Raw genomic sequence first — 17,828 nt, forward strand, 5'->3', positions numbered from 1 at the left:
TAAAGTCAAAGTTGGTGCAACACTGTGCTATACATATGCTTCTGGTCACAAACGGCTCAAAGGTGGCTGTCGACGACTTCCCGGAAAAGGAATTCCATCGACGATTATGCCTACATCAGCCATTAATTACTAATGCCATTCTTGATATCGGACTGAGGGTCCAGACCGAGGGTTCCGAGGTGTCCGCACTTGGTATAGATTGGCGCGGGTATCCCTACGTGCAGTCGCCTAGAGAGAACGGAGAACAACAAGAGAGGCTTAGCACCTTCGACACATCATTTATCAGCCCGGCAACCGTTAGTGCCTGCCGTGAGTTTATACACTATGGCCTGTTGCCACTTCAGACTACTGGATCGTTATGGGACATGCGCTCTTCTTTGTCACTGCCGAAACGACGCAGCATGATCAGCGCGATGACTAACGTTACAGTAACCGCTCTGAAGGATTTCAAGCCGTGCCTCGCCTGCGGATGCCACGAGCGCACATCGGGAAAAATTGTGAAACTCTGCTATCCCGACAATAAGGACGACAGAATCTGTAATTGTAAGAGCAATACTGACGTGAGTACTCGCCTTTGAATCTATTTTCTTTCAAACACTTTTGTGATGAATATGTAAATATTTAGCCACACCGGTGCAGGGCAATAGTCGGAGCTTATTGCGAGACGTCTGGTCTGATGGAAATGCCTCTACTTGCAAATAGTCTGATGTCGACGTGTTGACTGTCTAATGAGAGTTGAGTGTGGAACGCGATTGTGACATTTGAACTGGAGTGCGTACGTATAAAAGCATGACCGCAGCATGCATGTTATGTTTTCAAACTGCCAAACTTCTCAATTAGTTAACAGTTGAACAGTTTGATGTTTTCCAGACAGTGTTTAGATAGAAAGAAGTGGACAGATATAGCTAGCAGAAACATGCTATCCGAATCGTCTCGATCTAAGCGGTTGCTGTCTTGAATAGCGGTTCCTAGTCTACAAATCGCAGTTCCGTTGGCTTTCCTCTTTTGGAAAACTTACATTGAAAGCCTCAATTAGAAGTGGTTCGGTTTAGTACCGTCGAGGTGTAGTTACCAGTAGCCACACCCGTTTCTGTTAGACTGCTCAAATCGTGCTATGAAGTCTGTAATTTACTAAGCAGTCAGACTGATTTAGCTGGCACATATATCTATAGACCAAGTAACATGTAGATCTGCCATGCACTTTCTATATATACACTTCTGCAATGAATATACACTTATTTAATCGTCTGTATAGTCGTCCACAAAGCCGAAAGGTAGAAAAACATCCGACTGTATATGCCTAAAGTTCCTAAAAATTGGGTGTCACATGACCGTGATAACCTATTGCAGCTGCGTGGGTCCAAAAGTGGAACACGATTTACAGGTCCTAAGATGACGTAATGCAAAGATACCACACTATGTCTCAGGGATGAACATTTCCGGTGCAAGTTACTTCATCACTAGGCCATAGCTAGAGAACAAATGAGGAAATCGTTGACTTTTGTTATTAGAATTGTATGATAACGTCAACACGCGCATGCAGACGGAAGAAAGAGTGATTTGTAGACTAGACAAACTACTACTAGTATATCCTCAATTGCGAGACCACATATCAGCTGACTAGTCGTACTGTAATAAGAAATCATGTGTGATGATTATCTAGACGATCGGCATATCCGTCGAGTGACAATAGTAAGTGTATTCAAGTCTATTACTTGAATGCGTCAACTAAAGTTTACGTTTCAAAATTGCGATGAGAGTGACACAGTGGTAAAGACCGACAGCAGACTGTAGATGATCCGGACGTTTCTATTTGAGCAATGTGGAGAAGTGCCAAACAAATGAGAGCATTGTATACTGTCACGCTATTCTTTCCTGATCAGTACAGTATCTAGGCGTCAAAACCGTCGCCGTGCATGTACAATCAGTCTCGTTCTCAGTTGGTGCTGCCTTTGAGATGGACTGGATCCTCTCTCTCGTACAAGTTGCGTTTCTGATGGAGTGTGTTGACAGTTCTCATTTCCGTGGTGGCATCATAACGTGGAAACCGGTTCCCAAATCCAACTACATGGTCATCTTTGCATTATTGTCTTTAGTCTTGTATATAGATATAGATAAAGCATGTGCATAATCTCTTTGGTTTTGACCAAGGTCGAGTTTTCCTACAAAATAGGGTGGAGGAGATCATATACTAGTCATAACTGTACTGTGAAAAACATCCAAGAACAAACCGTTATGCCAGGCGAAGGATCGTGGGAGTGTGCTTCAGGCTGCAGTGGAACTCTCTTACAAGCCGCTTATGTTTGCACCGACTATAGCGAAATTGAAGACTGGATACAAGGAGAATATACGTTCCAATACTCTTTCGACAATCCAGGACCATTTGTTATACAGTTAGAGTTTTGTCTTGTCCTAAGAGCAGATTTAAGCAAACTTTATGTTTTACCTATTTAGACATACAAATTGCTGTTGGATGACTAAATTGGCTGTTGGCGGAAGCGGCTCGTGGTCTGTTAGTACAACTGTTGATTTGAATCCCCGACCTCACAATTCTCTAATCAATTCGTCACCAGTTTCAGCTTCTGCTCCAATTATCCGTCTTATCAGTGGTTGTAGCTACAACATCCCGATCCACGTTGACGATCCAGACGGAGACGAAGTGCGATGTCGATTTGGCAATGGCAGTAGCGAATGCGGCGGGGTATGCCGAGCACTTCCTGGTGCAAACGTAGTTGGGGTAAATCAGCAACTGACAGACACCTCAAATTCTTTGAGCGTGTATTGTATAGCTAGTTCTGATAATTTCCATTTTGCTTCATAGAAACCTTGCTCGATAAACTACACAGCTAACAGCACAAATTGGTTTGCAGTTGCACTGATAATTGAAGACTTCACGAGTTCTTCATCTACCACTCCACTCAGTAAAGTCCCATTGCAGTTTCTGATCCACGTACGAGATGGAACTGGAGAGGCGTGCAGCAATGCGCTCACCTTCAGTGAGTCCACAATAAAAGAAGAGCAAGCCTGCATCCCAGTTCCTCCGTCGGGAACGTTCAACACATCAATAGAAGTTATCGAAACAAAAATATCGAAGTTGAGCTTAACGCGTGAAGTCCAGAAACAACTATTTAACATTGCTTGGTTTATAGATTAGTGGAAGTAAACTTGGTGGCACCTCCGGGTTTACTACAATCGCCAGTCAAGCAAATAGGAAGTAACAGAGGAGTCACAGTTGAGTGGACGCCCACTACAGCTCAATATGGCCAACACGTTTTCTGTTTTCTTGCTGTCGATAACAATGGGTAATAGCGACGTCTGTTTATCACTAATATGCGCGGGTTAAAGTCGATTTGCGATCTTGTACAGGTTTACGACAGAACAGCGCTGTGTAACGCTTCTTGCAGGAGGTAAGCATCCGACTATTTTCCTTGTTGTCTAAACGGAAGACATCGCTGTTACCCAATTCTAGCGTCAACTCCGCAATTGGCATCTAACACTCTCACGCCTATCGGTGCAGACACTCCCATAAACCAACGCATATTCCAAGCAAAATTTGATCAAGAAGTATTGCTATAAAATATCTATGGCCAGTTGGTATTCTAACACCCTTCATGTTTAGGTTCTCAGACCATCCGTTCACCGCTCCATTAAGATAATGTCCACACTGTATGATCCTCCGAAAGCAGTTGTATACCTAGATGCATCCAAAGCGGCAGAAGTGTCGGTCAAAGGCGACACACTCACAATCTATCTACCCGAATACATCGATTTGCTCGACGAAGGCGTAAAGCATTACATTCTGATGGACCCGGGAGCGGTAGTGGGACTGATGTCTTGCTCGGGAGGAGGCTCTCCATTCCGTGGCATTTCAGATCCGAACGAATGGTCATTTGACACAGGTATGTACGTGTTTAGTAATGTGTAATAGTCACGTACCCTAGACTTTCTCTTTCTATGCGATTAGTGATACCAGATCGTGATCCATGTGAGAAAAACGATGGAAGGGGAGAGTGTGAGTATCGATGCGGATCGGTCGGGAACTTATACTGGTGCTGGTGCGATCACAACGCGGGCTTTGTAGTTGGCCCCGATGGCCACTCCTGTTTTCACCAAGATTTCGTTGACAACTGTTCGTGTGTCAATGGGGCGTGTACTGGAGGAGGAGCTTGCGAGTGCTTTATTGGTTGGGAAGGCCAAACCTGCGCGACGCCTTTATGTCGTTTCCAAGCCGATTGCTCGAACAACGGAGACTGCATCGCTCCTGAAGTGTGCGCGTGTAAGCCAGGATGGGGCGGGCCTAAATGCAACGTTAACGTCGACTTGTGCTCTCGCTACCGATCCTGCAAATCGTGCACGCGACAAACCGGATGTGGATGGCGCAATGAAACGAAGCGATGTTCATCAGGAACCGGATACGGACCGATACACTGCTAATAGCAGTGTCATAGAGCATAAGTTGAATTTAATACCACAATCACACTGTTCATTCAAAAACAATTAAGTAATGCCTTAAGTGACGTGTGTATACATAAAAGCTATTAATGGAGCTAAGAATCTCTATTCATTTGCACAATCAAAGTTCTGGTAGGTGACGACCTTTCATTTACAAATAGATGGTTATTCACTTTCCTAAGGCAAAGCTGTCGTATACATACAGAATAATTGCTGTTAAGAAGTATGTTTAACCTCTGAGAATAATAGTGATGAAACTTCTTGAGACGAAGATATTTGCATGCAAGCAAAAGAATTATCATTGTCTATAATGATTGACTCGATTGTAGCAAAAATAAAATCTGCATCATGTGGCCTTGCAGGTACTTTGATCACATATATTAATTAATCAATTTGTCAACCCTGACTGCCCATTGTCAAACTCTTCCAAGATTTGGGCATGATCTTTTATATTCTGAAAATGTCATAGCCATTCAAGAGACATCACGTCTACAAACTGAGACAGACACACTGTGACACAGACACACAGACAAACAGCTCTGAAAACGTGACAACTTCGCTCCGCTGTCCTACGTGAGCTGTAGCAATCAATTCATTAAAACAAACACAAGTACACTGTATTACATATAAATATAATATAATAATTTGAAAATTTTCCCAAAAACTTTTATGCTACGACAATCTCCGTTTATCCCTACGAGATTCAGACTGTGATTGCAAGTTCGCTTGGCTCCGTCCTAGAGAAAGTCCTGCCTATCGCTGCCTGTCCTTCGCATACTTGACATTCGCAACAAAAATTAATGCGGATATCTCCAAACACAATGTGACCTCGTCCGCTGCTAGACACCATAATATTGATTTCCTACCTTAAACGCTGTTATACCGTCTCCGCCAAATGCATGCAGAGGGGTTGGTCTTCTACAATTCCTAGTTTCAGTACGTCCACCACTTGGTCGTCTTCTGAGTTCTTCACCAGCTCTTCGTCAAAAAGCCGTAGTTTCTCCACTACGAAACAAACAAGTGTCTTCACAGACGACCAAAATGGCAAGCAAAACATTCGGGTAGGCCATTACGTTACTAATGCGCATGCGTAATAAACTTTTTATTGCTAACTAAGTTGATCTAGTTATTCGACAGTGGCTCATGGAGGATTTCAATTTGATGTGTTTCAAGCATTGTTCGGTGGACGTTAGTTTGTTTTATGTTCAATCGCTAGTGTTTCAGCGATGTCCCGTATGTGGGAGTGCTAGTGGCCGTAGTCTAGGTTGTTGGTGCCTCCTTTCCTTGTCCCTAATCCTATTGTACGGAACGCTGTAGGAGTGCGCTGTTGTTTGACCATAAAGCCAAGCACGTGCAGTTTTCAGTAAGTAATAATTCAATAATTGATTAATTTAATTAAAAACCTGTTTTGCACTTTCTACGCACCTACACACATTTATACGTACAGACACGTACTGTACAATAAGAATCAATACTAACAACCCAGTGGTACACACACTAAAGTAAATAGAAATTAGCCAATGTTATATTTAATAAATTTTTGAGTGATTATTAATTAGTGCATGCGGTATGTTCAAGGGGTTGACTCTTAGTCATTTTGTGTTTATAATACAAGACATGCAATTATTACAGATAGGATGTTATCGTACTGCTTGTGTACTAGGGATCATAGCACTAATATTTCTGACTGTGACGACAGACATGTCTAGGCTTGCTCTTATTCTGTTGTAATGACGTGGATAACCTTTGTTTGTTAGGGACTACAAGTCATCAGAGAATGAGCTACACATTGGTGTCAGCAACTCTAAAGGCCACATTTATCATTACGACCAGGATGGGCTACACTGCGACTCTGATCCATTGTGCACATACTGGACACATTGTCTTGTTGTTCTTGTAGTGAACTGAGTGTCGATGAGTTGACTGAATGAGCTCAGTGGATTGCAGCGAATGGACGGCGGCATTCTATCACAGAGACAATCATAACTGCTATGATTTCACTGTAGCTGTTTTGAATTTTATTGTGAAATCCAGCTCCTCAAGATCAAGCCATGCATTTTGGACGAAAGGCTGTGTGTGTGTGTGTGTGTGTGTGTGTGTGTGTGTGTGTGTGTGTGTGTGTGTGTGTGTGTGTGTGTGTGTGTGTGTGTGTGTGTGTGTGTGTGTGTGTGTGTGTGTGTGTGTGTGTAGATATGTGTTACCACACACCAGATGTGTTGCTCAGTATCTTGATGTGATCACACGGGCAAACCAGATAGGAATCTGTCCAGTAAAGAGTTGAAGTGGAAACCTGCAGGTCAACATGAGATAATTTTTTATGACACTTTAGCACCCTTCATTCTGTTCAGTGGTAGTTGAAGATACTAGAACTGTGAGATTGACTCTGATCCAACTAACATACTTTGCTAGTACTACAGGTATCCTGAAGAGATCATGCGCTTTGTTTGCTTGGTATTTTGTAGGGAGTAGACAATAGGACACTTGCTTTATCGTTGATCTTTGTGAGAACTATGGAGACAGAAAGAATGTTAGAATGCATTGATTATTGAGTGCTTTACCGCAACAGAAGTGGAGATATGCATTGACTAGTACTACTACTGCACAATACCGTGGTGCTGTAGTTACATGTTATTGTGTCATGATCAGTCAATAAAATCAGTGCATTCCTTGACTCTTGAAGCAACCTTCTCGTAAACTTTGAGCGTCACAGAACTGTCTGATAGAATATAATAAGTATATTGTTGTCACTGCATGTGTTCAAGCATGGATTTGGTATGTATCTATACGTGCTCTGTTCTTACACTGCGCTGAGGTTGCTTTTGTTGACTGTTAACTGGATGGCATGTCTGTGCATAACATAAGCACACACACACACACACACACACACACACACACACACACACACACACACACACACACACACACACACACAAACACACACACACACACACACACACACACACACACACACACACAAAGACACACACACACACACACACACACACACACACACACACACACACACACACACACACACACACAAAGACACACACACACACACACACACACACACACAAAGACACACACACACACACACACACACACACACACACACACACACACACACAAAGACACACACACACACACACACACACACACACACACACACACACACACACACACACACACACACACACACACACAAACACACACACACACACACACACACACACACACACACACACACACACACACACACCACTACTCCAAACCACTGGGACTTGATGCTACAGCACACCCTACCAAATTAACTTTCTTGAACAGAAGTATTTCTCACATTCTGCTGTATAGAAGTCATCATTTATCATTTTGTCTACCTTTTGTAACGCCCATTTTTCATACATAATTGTCGGAATCCGTATTCCTGAAAGATAATATTTTTTTATAGAAGTCAATTTCTCAACTCCAAATTGACAACAGTGAGACATGGTTTCGTCAAGTACATCTCACTTTCACTATTGCAATATTACTGTACAGTACATGCATGACTTACTTGTCTTGGTACAGCAACTATTGTATCACATATGGAGTAGGATGACAGGTAATGCAGCACAGCTATTGGTCTGGCCAGGTGTGTGCCAACAGCAGGTGTCGATCAGTCACAAATCTGTTTTCTCATACCTGTATTAACATGGTATTGTTTATTTGTAAAATTAATTAAGGTGTTCATGCAACTCCGTCTAGAAGAAAGACTAGCTAACTTTGTTTCTGTATACTTTTCATCTCCACGTACAAGTTCAGTGTGTTGTGGGTGGTTCAGTTATTGATGTTGAGGTCAGCAGGTCTGCCTAAAGCGCCACACAGCTGCTAATTATAAAGTGCTACTGTTAGGTGTTAATTGACACAGAAGGTCAGTTGCCAGTACGCCGTAGTAGACCGGTACAATGGGTGTACTGATCGGTGCGTGTCTTCTATCTTGGATTTTTTCTCTGGGCTCAGCCACTGACTGTATTGACACAGGTCTGAAGTGTTTCCTTGACCCTTCCTGTTCGGCAATGGCACTTCAGCTTTTTTCCAACTGCTCAATTGCTCTGAGCACACCATTGTCATCACCGCCCTGTACAGAACACTGCAAGACTGTCCTGTTTTCTATGCTCGAATCAAGGGTTGGGCAAGACTTACTAAAGTGCAACTGTTCGACAATTGCTCATATGCAAACAGACGATTCTCCCGGATTTTTATCAAGTGTTGCCACACTCTGTAAACCTGTCCAGTTGTATGCAGTTGAAAAATGTACAAGCAGCAACGAGGCAGTCTCTACTTCGTAAGTTCTCTTCAATCAACTTAATTCAGTACACAACAAACTCTATATGTAGTGGATTGTTTCTATACATACACACAATGTAACAGCCTGACTTCATGCATAGTACACCATCCATGTGCATACATGTATACTTTGAACAAGTGGTAGCTTCCCTCTAAAAGACAACAAGTAGTGTTCCTAACTCTGGGCCTTACTGACAAGGATCATGTGAATCTACCAGTACACCCATCAAACCCTGTTTGATATTGTTTGCAGATCAGTACCGCCCATTCAGAAAACTGTTTCCGCATGTTTTTTCTGTAAAATAACTGTAACTATTGTCGATGTTTCTCTTTGAAAGCAATTAATTGTTAATTAAAAGATGCAAGCTGGGTCTAATATGCAAAATGGGTTCTGCTTTGCCGCCTGTGTATAAGCAAGTCTTTGTGGATTACGTGGGTGCAGTGGTGCTTCAATATAGTCACCAACATGCACTCTTTAGCAACTTACAGAGCCAGTACTTGTGCTCTTCAATAGCACCAGTATGTTGCATGGTTGTATGCATTAAAAGGGACATGAAAAGACACACATTTTTGTACAGTCAACATTTTGATAGGGACCTACTAGCTAGACATGTGTTGATAATGGGCGTTACAGAAGCCCGGATGACGGTTTGTGTAATCCGGGATTTTGAGGACCCGACTGCGCTGACATCTCTGTTTGTATTAACAATTGTAGCGGAAACGGAATGTGTGATGAAGACGGGCGTTGCATATGTAATCCAAATTGGTCCGGGGAGCTTTGTGATACACCTACATGCGAGGATCTGCAATGGTGTTCAGGTCAGGGGCTACACATGTTTATTAATATTAATTCATCTCTTTAAATGCTATAGATGTTTCTTAATCGCTGCAGGGAACGGCACGTGCCAAGGCAATGGTACGTGTGCGTGTATTCAGGGGTGGACTGGTAGCAGTTGTGCTATTCCAGACTGCAGTGACGTTGGCCAGTGTTCCGATGAAGGAGTCTGTGTAGGGCCGGGGTCTTGCGACTGTAACGACGGCTTCACAGGACCCGATTGTAGTGTGGAAATGCTCTGTCTTCACTTGTCTAATTGCAGTGGAAATGGCGTTTGCTCGAAATCAGGAAAATGTTTGTGCTATGACGGATTCACTGGAGAAAGTTGTGAGACGCCTGTTTGCTATGGCAACTGCAGTGGCCACGAAACGTGCATCAGTGCGTACTTTTGTCAGTGTGACGATGGATGGATTAGTGGAAACTGCAGTCAACCTTCATGCAAACAGTTGAAGTTCTGTTCAGGTTATAAAAGATTACACGCAAGCTGTCGTAGCAGACACGCACGCACACACACACACACACACACACACACACACACACACACACACACACACACACTATATAATATATATGTTGAATTCTTCTAGCACAAGCGACTATCGTTGCAATGAAGACAGACATCAAATTGGATACAGTGAAAGTGATCGACTTTGTAATCAGCAACGTATCGCTTAGCGTCAAGAGCTACATTGCTTTCACATGTTCCGCAAAAGGTCGACCACCACCAACTGTATCCATCTTAAGAGACGGTAGAAGACTTACACCGCTGTCACAGGTACACACACACACACACACACACACACACACACACACACACACACACACACACACACACACGCACACACACACAAACACACACTCACACACACACACACACACACACACACACACACACACACACACACACACACACACACACATGCACATGTACACACATCCTTGATGTCTACCTAAACCAGTACTATTTTTATTGATAAAACCTATGTTTCAGGAATATCAACAATTTGTCATTGAAAGCCTAAACACATCTGATTCCGGTGTATACAGATGCGAAGCAAATAATACTTATCGCCTTGACATCCGGGAGATAAATGTCCAAGTTCTAGGTAAGAGACAAACTGTGAATTATTAGGCAATTTCAATACGATCTAAATGTAATTTCGCACAGAACCACCCAAAATTGTAAGACCCGAGAAGCTAGAAGGCAACATAGAGATCGGAAGCAACGCCAACGTGTACACTGGAAATCGATTTTCCATAATGTGCAACGCCGTGGCAAGTCAATCGCCAACTTTCTCTTGGCAAGTAGATGGAGTGGGCATCCAAAGCGGCTCTCACCATGGCGTGAGATTTCGAAATGGCGGCAAAATTCTGGTGATGAACAACGCTAACGAAAGTCACACGGGGAATTACACTTGCATAGCAACCAATAATGGTGGATCTGTTAACCGCACTTCGAGAATCGACGTCTCTCCTTGTCGTCCATCTTCGAGAATGGCGGAGGTCCCCGTGTGCGCCTACACGATCTTGTTCGTCGAGGAATCGAACACGATTAACAGCGTTAAAGCAATTCTGCCCAATCTGACGTTAGAGCTTGATCGATCTTTACTTGCTAATGGCATTGGTATCAGAAAAGGTAACTATTTCTCCGTCATCGGATTCGGTACCAACGTAAAGTCCCGGATGATACGCAGCGGATCTAGAGTAATTTTCTCAGTTCATCGGGTACGGGAGGCACTCGACCAACTGAGTAGTAGTGCAATTACTCGCGACGGACTCTACGCCATGTATAGTGCGTTAGAGGACCGTCGTCTAAAGTCAAAGTTGGTGCAACACTGTGCTATACATATGCTTCTGGTCACAAACGGCTCAAAGGTGGCTGTCGCCGACTTCCCGGAAAAGGAATTCCATCGACGATTATGCCAACATCAGCCATTAATTACTAATGCCATTCTTGATATCGGACTGAGGGTCCAGACCGAGGGTTCCGAGGTGTCCGCACTTGGGATAGATTGGCGCGGGTATCCCTACGTGCAGTCGCCTAGAGAGAACGGAGAACAACAAGAGAGGCTTAGCACCTTCGACACATCATTTATCAGCCCGGCAACCGTTAGTGCCTGCCGTGAGTTTACACACTATGGCCTGTTGCCACTTCAGACTACTGGATCGTTATGGGACATGCGCTCTTCTTTGTCACTGCCGAAACGACGCAGCATGATCAGCGCGATGACTAACGTTACAGTAACCGCTCTGAAGGATTTCAAGCCGTGCCTCGCCTGTGGATGCCACGATCGCAAATCGGGAAAAATTGTGAAACTCTGCTATCCCGACAATAAGGACGACAGAATCTGTCATTGTAAGAGCAATACTAATTCCGTGAGTACTCGCCTTTGAATCTATTTTCTTCCAAAAACTTATGTGATGAATATGTAAATATTTAGCTACTCCCGTGCAGGGCAATAGTCGGAGCTTATTGCAAGACGTCTGGTCTGATGGAAATGCCTCTACTTGCAAATAGTCTGATGTCGACGTGTTGACTGTCTAATGAGAGTTGAGTGTGGAACGCGATTGTGACATTTGAACTGGAGTGCGTACGTATAAAAGCATGACCGCGGCATGCATGTTATGTTTTCAAACTGCCAAACTTCTCAATTGGTTAACAATTGAACAGTTTGATGTTTGCCAGACAGTGTTTAGATAGAAAGAAGTGGACAGATATAGCTAGCAGAAACATGCTATCCGAATCGTCTCGATCTAAGCGGTTGCTGTATTGAATAGCGGTTCCTAGTCTACAAATCGCAGTTCCGTTGGCTTTCCTCTTTTGGAAAGCTTACATTGAAAGCCTCAATTAGAAGTGGTTCGGTTTAGTACCGTCGAGGTGTAGTTACTAGTAGCCACACCCGTTTCTGTTAGACTTGCGAAACCACATATCAGCTGACTAGGCGTACTGTAATAAGGAATCATGTGTGATGATTATCTAGACGATCGGCATATCCGTCGAGCGACAATATTAAGTGTATTCAAGTCTATTACTTGAATGCGTCGACTAGAGTTTACGTTTCAAAATTGCGATGAGAGTGACACAGTGGTAAAGACTGACAGCAGACTGTAGATGATCCGGACGTTTCTATTTGAGCAATGTGGAGAAGTGCCAAACAAATTAGAGCATTGTATACTGTCACGCTATTCTTTCCTGATCAGTACAGTATCTAGGCGTGAAAACCGTCGCCGTGCATGTACAATCAGTCTAGTTCTCAGTTGGTGCTGCCTTTGAGATGGACTGGATCCTCTCTCTCTCTCGTACAAGTTGCGTTTCTGATGGAGTGCGTTGACAGTTCTCATTTCCGTGGTGGCATCATAACGTGGAAACCAGTCCCTGAATCAAACTACATGGTCAGCTTTGCATCATTGTCTTTAGTCTTGTATATAGATATAGTTAAAGCATGTGCATAATCTCCTTGGTTTTGACCAAGGTCGAGTTTTCCTACAAAATGGGGTGGAGGAGATCATATACTAGTCATTACTGTACTGTGAAAAACATCCAAGAACAAACCGTTATGCCAGGCGAAGGATCGTGGCAGTGTGCTTCAGGCTGCAGTGGAACTCTCTTACAAGCCGCTTATGTTTGCACCGACTATAGAAAAATTGAAGACTGGACACAAAAAGAATATACGTTCCAATACTATTTCGACAATCCAGAACCATTTGTTATACAGTTATATTTTTGTCTTGTCCTAAAAGCAGATTTACGCAAGCTTCATGTTTTACCTATTTAGACATACAGATTGCTGTTGGATGACTAAATTGGCTGTTGGCGGAAGCGGCTCGTGGTCTGTTAGTACAACTGTTGATTTGAATCCCCGACCTCACAATTCTCTAATCAATTCGTCACCAGTTTCAGCTTCTGCTCCAATTATCCGTCTTATCATTGGATGTAGCTACAACATCCCGATCCACGTTGACGATCCAGACGGACATGAAGTGCGATGCCGATTTGGCAATGACAGTAGCGAATGCGGCGGGGTATGCCAAGCACTTCCTGGTGCAAACGTAGTAGAGGTATATCAGCAACTGGCAAACACCTCAAATTCTTTGAGCGTGTCTTGTATAGCTAGCTCTGATAATTTCCATTTTGCTTCATAGAAACCTTGCTCGATGAACTACACAGCTAACAGTACAAATTGGTTTGCAGTTGCACTGATAATTGAAGACTTCACGAGTTCTTCATCTACCACTCCACTCAGTAAAGTCCCATTGCAGTTTCTGATCCACGTACGAGATGGAACTGGAGAGGCGTGCAGCAATGCGCTCACCTTCAGTGAGTCCACAATGAAAAAAGAGCAAGCCTGCATCCCAGTTCCTCCGTCGGGAACGTTCAACACATCAATAGAAGTCATCGAAACGAGAACATCGAAGTTGAGCTTAGACGAGTGAAGTCTAAAAACAACTATTTAACATTGCTTGGTTTATAGATTAGTGGAAGTAAACTTGGTGGCACCTCTGGGTGTACTACAATCGCCAGTCAAACAAATAGGAAGTAACAGAGGAGTCACAGTTGAATGGACGCCCACTACAGCTCAATATGGCCAACACGTTTTCTGTTTCCTTGCTGTCGATAACAATGGGTAATGGCGACGTCTGTTTATCACCAAAATGCGCGCGTTTAAGTCGATTTGCGATCTTCCACAGGTTTACGACAGAACAGCGCTGTGTAACGCTTCTTGCAGGAGGTAAGCATCCGGCTATTTTCATTGTTGTATAAACGGAAGACATTGCTGTTAATTTACCAATTCTAGCGTCAACTCCGCAATTGGCAACTAACACTCTCACGCCTATCGGTGCAGACACTCCCATAAACCAACGCATATTCCAAGCAAAATTTGATCAAGAAGTATTGTTATAAAATCTCTATGGACAGTTGCTAGTCCAACACCTTTATACGTTTACATTCTCAGACCCCGTTCACCGCTCCATTAAGATAATGTCTACAATGCATGATCATCCGGAAGCGGTTGTAGACCTGGATGCATCCAAAGCGACAGAAGCGTCGCTCAAAGGCGACACACTCACAATCTATCTACCCGAATACATCGAATTGCTCGACGAAGGCGTAAAACACTACATACTGATGGATCCTGGAGCGGTAGTGGGACTGATGTCTTGCTTGGAAGGAGGCTCTCCATTCCGTGGCATTTCAGATCCGAACGAATGGTTATTTGACACAGGTATAGACATATTTAGTAATGTGTAATAGTCATGTACCCTTAACGTTTCTCTCTCTATGTCGTTAGTGATACCAGATCGTGATCCATGTAAGAAAAACGATGGAAGGGGAGATTGTGAGTATCGATGCGGGTCGGTTGGGAACTTAATACTGATGCTGGTGCGATCACAACGCGGGCTTTGTAGTTGGCCACGACCGATGGCCACTCCTGTTTTCACCAAGATTTCGTCGACAACTGTTCGTGTGTCAATGGGGCGTGTCGTGGAGGAGGAGCTTGCGAGTGCTTTATTGGTTGGGAAGGCCAAACCTGCGCGACGCCTTCATGTCGTTTCCAAGCCGATTGTTCGAACAACGGAGACTGCATCACTCCTGAAGTGTGCGCGTGTAAGCCAGGATGGAGCGGGCCTAAATGCAACTTTAATGTCGACTTGTGCTCTCGCTACGGATCCTGCAAATCTTGCACGCGACAAACCGGATGTGGATGGCGCAATGAAACGAAGCGATGTTCAGCATGAACTGGATACGGACCAATACACTGCTAATAGCTGTGTGTTAGAGCATAAGTTGAATTTAATACCACACTCACACTGTGCATTTACAAACAATTAAAGTAATGCCCTAAATGACGTGTGCATACAAAATAATTGATGTTAAGAAGTATGTTTAACCTCAAAGAATAATAGTGATGAAACTTCTTGAGACGAAGATATCTGCTTGCAAGCAAAAAATCTTAACATTGTCTATAATGATTGACTCGATGGTAGCAAAACTAAAATCTGCATCATGTGGCGTTGCGGGTACTTTGATCACATACACATCTTGGTTTGTAAACCATACCACAAACCCGTTGAACTAAAAGGTAATAATATCATGGTAATTCATAGAAACACAAAGGTAACTATAGAGTCATAGCATATGGCTGAAAACACATAATGGCAAGTGGTGATGATCTTTTTGCAGCTGTTCACACACAGTGATTCTGACAATGGTTCGATGACAGGTAGAATGAATTGTTGCGCATAAAACCCAACAGAATTTGTATGAGGAGCTCCATACCTTATACAAATAGTTAATATCAGAATGAACAATCTCTTGCATGCAACGATACAAGGAAGATCCTTCATGGCCAGGCAGCAGTCAGTAACACATGCACATCTGATGTTCCTTCACAAGTGAATAAACACGTTCTTAAAGTTCCCTTTCAACAATTGCTTGAAATGGCCACTTTTAGCTTCAAACCGCATACACCACATTGCCCTCAAAGGTTCAATACTATATATACACCGTACAATTTCCTAACTCCATTAGACTGAGCGTCAAGACTGAGGCCTCTAAAGTTTCCGTACATTGCTAGTACGTATAGAGTATAGCTGCTAGGCGTGGGTATCTTTTACGTGCAATCAACTAGAGGGAACGGAAAAGTATACATGAAAAGCTAAGCACCTCTACTAAATCATGTATTAGCTCGGCAACCGTTAGTGCCTGCAGTGAGTACTACAGTATATGGCCTGTTACCATGTAGTTGCCACTTCAAACTACTGATCCTTAAGGGACATGCGCTCTTATTTGTCACCCTCAACGTAGTTTTATCAGTGCATTGGTCAATGCAACAGTCACTGTTCGAAAGGATTTCAAACCGTGCTTCGACTGTCGATGTTATAGACACAAATCGGGAGAAAAACTGTGCAAGTCTGTTATTGTAGCTCCGGATCTAGATGAGGAGTTCAGGGGACTACAACCCCCTCTTTGCAATAGGCGTGGTTCACCACTGATAAAAGGAAGGGAGTGCATATAGTCTCGCAACCAGACATACTGTATAGCAAGAAAATTGGTATGTGATGGCTGCTGTCTTAAGTTAATTTGCTCGCGTTATCTGGTCAAATTACAATAAGGTTCTACTTTTGCTACCACAGACTTACATTTTGAGCATTCTAGACTAACCTTCCTTGAACTAAAGTGCGTACGCACAAAAGCATGACAGACATGTTACATACAAACTGCCAAAATTCTTGAATAGTTATAATTCAGTTAAAACTCTAACTTAAACTGTAACTTAATTAAGTAGTTAATGTGGGCGCGTCTAGACACGCTTGAGTTTATCAACTAAATAGAACCACCTTGGAAAATGTTCAATTTTTTCATGATCACAGGAGCATTGAGTTTCTGCAGTGTAACGGAAAACCGACGTCTCCATTAGGTCTTGAAGTCAGCAGAGTTGATCATTCCTTCTTGATCTTTGGACTTAAGTGACAAAGTGTTCATCAGACGGTCAGCGGCCACTCCCCAGGTGCCAAAGTGCTCAAACACTACAGATATGCATTTGGATGCATTACCTCCTAGAATCTCACGGTCCTATTTAGCATTTTTCGTTTCTTCTCTTTTCTTTGCAGCAAATCCACTCAGTTTGGCGCAATTTTTGACGACCTCTTTAGAGATGAGTAAGTGAAATATCCATCTCCTGATCAGTTAAATTACCGGTGTCACATATGAGAATGTCAGGTCTACCCTCATTGTTCATATATCTATTTTTGGTTCTTTCAGTTCGCTGTTTGCCAGACAGTGTTTAGATAGAAGTAAACATAGAAACATGGTGTATATATATATATATCCGATCTAAGCGGTTGTGTTGTCTTTGAAAAAGGTTGTTAATAATTAATGTTCTACAAATTGCAGTTCTATGAGCTGCCCATTTACGGAAAACCTCAATTGAAAGTTCAAACGGCCTCAGTCCGAAGTGCGGGCTAACACGGTCGAGGTGTAGGTACAAGTAGCCACACCCGTTTCCGTTAGACTTACTATCTGCTAAGATCTTGCTTCAAAGTCTGCAAATAGATTACGTCAGTTCAGCAGTCAGACTGATTCAGCTGGCACCTAGATCTGCCAGTTAACCTCCACTTACTGGACTAAATCTAACCTAATCTAATTGCCCACGTCCACAAAGCCAAAGGGTATAGGAAAACGTCCGATTGCATCTCTAAGCTTTTAGAAAAT

At 43.1% G+C, this 17,828-nt stretch overlaps 4 protein-coding genes across 4 annotated transcripts in view; all 4 read left to right on the forward strand.

The window, feature by feature from the left end:
- The window catches only part of LOC134197716 (uncharacterized), an 11,066-nt gene extending 10,134 nt beyond the window's left edge, over positions 1–932 (forward strand). The window contains exons 24-25 of the mRNA XM_062667063.1: positions 1–560; positions 626–932. The exon at positions 1–560 is cut by the window's left edge and continues 645 nt beyond it. Of these exons, the coding sequence (XP_062523047.1) occupies positions 1–560; positions 626–721 (656 nt within the window). The 3' untranslated portion in view covers positions 722–932. The remainder of the gene's footprint in view (positions 561–625) is intronic.
- A 1,014-nt stretch (positions 933–1,946) lies between these two features.
- On the forward strand, positions 1,947–4,774 carry LOC134197260 (integrin beta-like protein C). Its single transcript, XM_062666546.1, has 9 exons — positions 1,947–2,071; positions 2,152–2,393; positions 2,455–2,737; positions 2,822–3,093; positions 3,150–3,302; positions 3,367–3,407; positions 3,470–3,564; positions 3,620–3,899; positions 3,965–4,774. Exons 1-9 carry the CDS (start codon positions 1,958–1,960, stop codon positions 4,432–4,434), a joined length of 1,950 nt encoding a protein of 649 aa, XP_062522530.1. The 5' UTR covers positions 1,947–1,957; the 3' UTR covers positions 4,435–4,774.
- A 3,622-nt stretch (positions 4,775–8,396) lies between these two features.
- LOC134197585 (uncharacterized) lies at positions 8,397–12,367 on the forward strand. Its single transcript, XM_062666931.1, has 7 exons — positions 8,397–8,776; positions 9,494–9,597; positions 9,671–10,075; positions 10,201–10,388; positions 10,605–10,719; positions 10,782–11,989; positions 12,055–12,367. Exons 1-7 carry the CDS (start codon positions 8,397–8,399, stop codon positions 12,148–12,150), a joined length of 2,496 nt encoding a protein of 831 aa, XP_062522915.1. The 3' UTR covers positions 12,151–12,367.
- Positions 12,368–13,372: 1,005 nt separating this feature from the next.
- On the forward strand, positions 13,373–15,312 carry LOC134197375 (uncharacterized). Its single transcript, XM_062666687.1, has 6 exons — positions 13,373–13,672; positions 13,757–14,028; positions 14,086–14,238; positions 14,303–14,343; positions 14,410–14,838; positions 14,905–15,312. The coding sequence occupies exons 1-5, from the start codon at positions 13,373–13,375 to the stop codon at positions 14,514–14,516; spliced, it is 873 nt and encodes a 290-aa protein (XP_062522671.1). The 3' UTR covers positions 14,517–14,838; positions 14,905–15,312.
- The last annotated feature ends 2,516 nt before the right edge of the window (positions 15,313–17,828 follow it).

Source organism: Corticium candelabrum, chromosome 22, assembly GCF_963422355.1.
Source record: "Corticium candelabrum chromosome 22, ooCorCand1.1, whole genome shotgun sequence".
In the NCBI taxonomy this organism is placed as follows: domain Eukaryota; kingdom Metazoa; phylum Porifera; class Homoscleromorpha; order Homosclerophorida; family Plakinidae; genus Corticium; species Corticium candelabrum.

Coding starts and splice junctions, on each gene's coding strand:
- LOC134197375 (XM_062666687.1), top strand. CDS start 13,373: ATGTTTTACCTATTTAGACATACAGATTGCTGTTGGATGACTAAATTG. Junction 14,029..14,085: donor ATCGAAACGAGAACATCGAA/GTTGAGCTTAGA, acceptor CTTGGTTTATAG/ATTAGTGGAAGTAAACTTGG. Junction 14,239..14,302: donor CTTGCTGTCGATAACAATGG/GTAATGGCGACG, acceptor GATCTTCCACAG/GTTTACGACAGAACAGCGCT.
- LOC134197585 (XM_062666931.1), top strand. CDS start 8,397: ATGGGTGTACTGATCGGTGCGTGTCTTCTATCTTGGATTTTTTCTCTG. Junction 10,720..10,781: donor GATAAATGTCCAAGTTCTAG/GTAAGAGACAAA, acceptor AATTTCGCACAG/AACCACCCAAAATTGTAAGA. Junction 11,990..12,054: donor GTAAGAGCAATACTAATTCC/GTGAGTACTCGC, acceptor GTAAATATTTAG/CTACTCCCGTGCAGGGCAAT.
- LOC134197260 (XM_062666546.1), top strand. CDS start 1,958: ATGGACTGGATCCTCTCTCTCGTACAAGTTGCGTTTCTGATGGAGTGT. Junction 3,094..3,149: donor ATCGAAACAAAAATATCGAA/GTTGAGCTTAAC, acceptor CTTGGTTTATAG/ATTAGTGGAAGTAAACTTGG. Junction 3,900..3,964: donor CGAATGGTCATTTGACACAG/GTATGTACGTGT, acceptor CTATGCGATTAG/TGATACCAGATCGTGATCCA.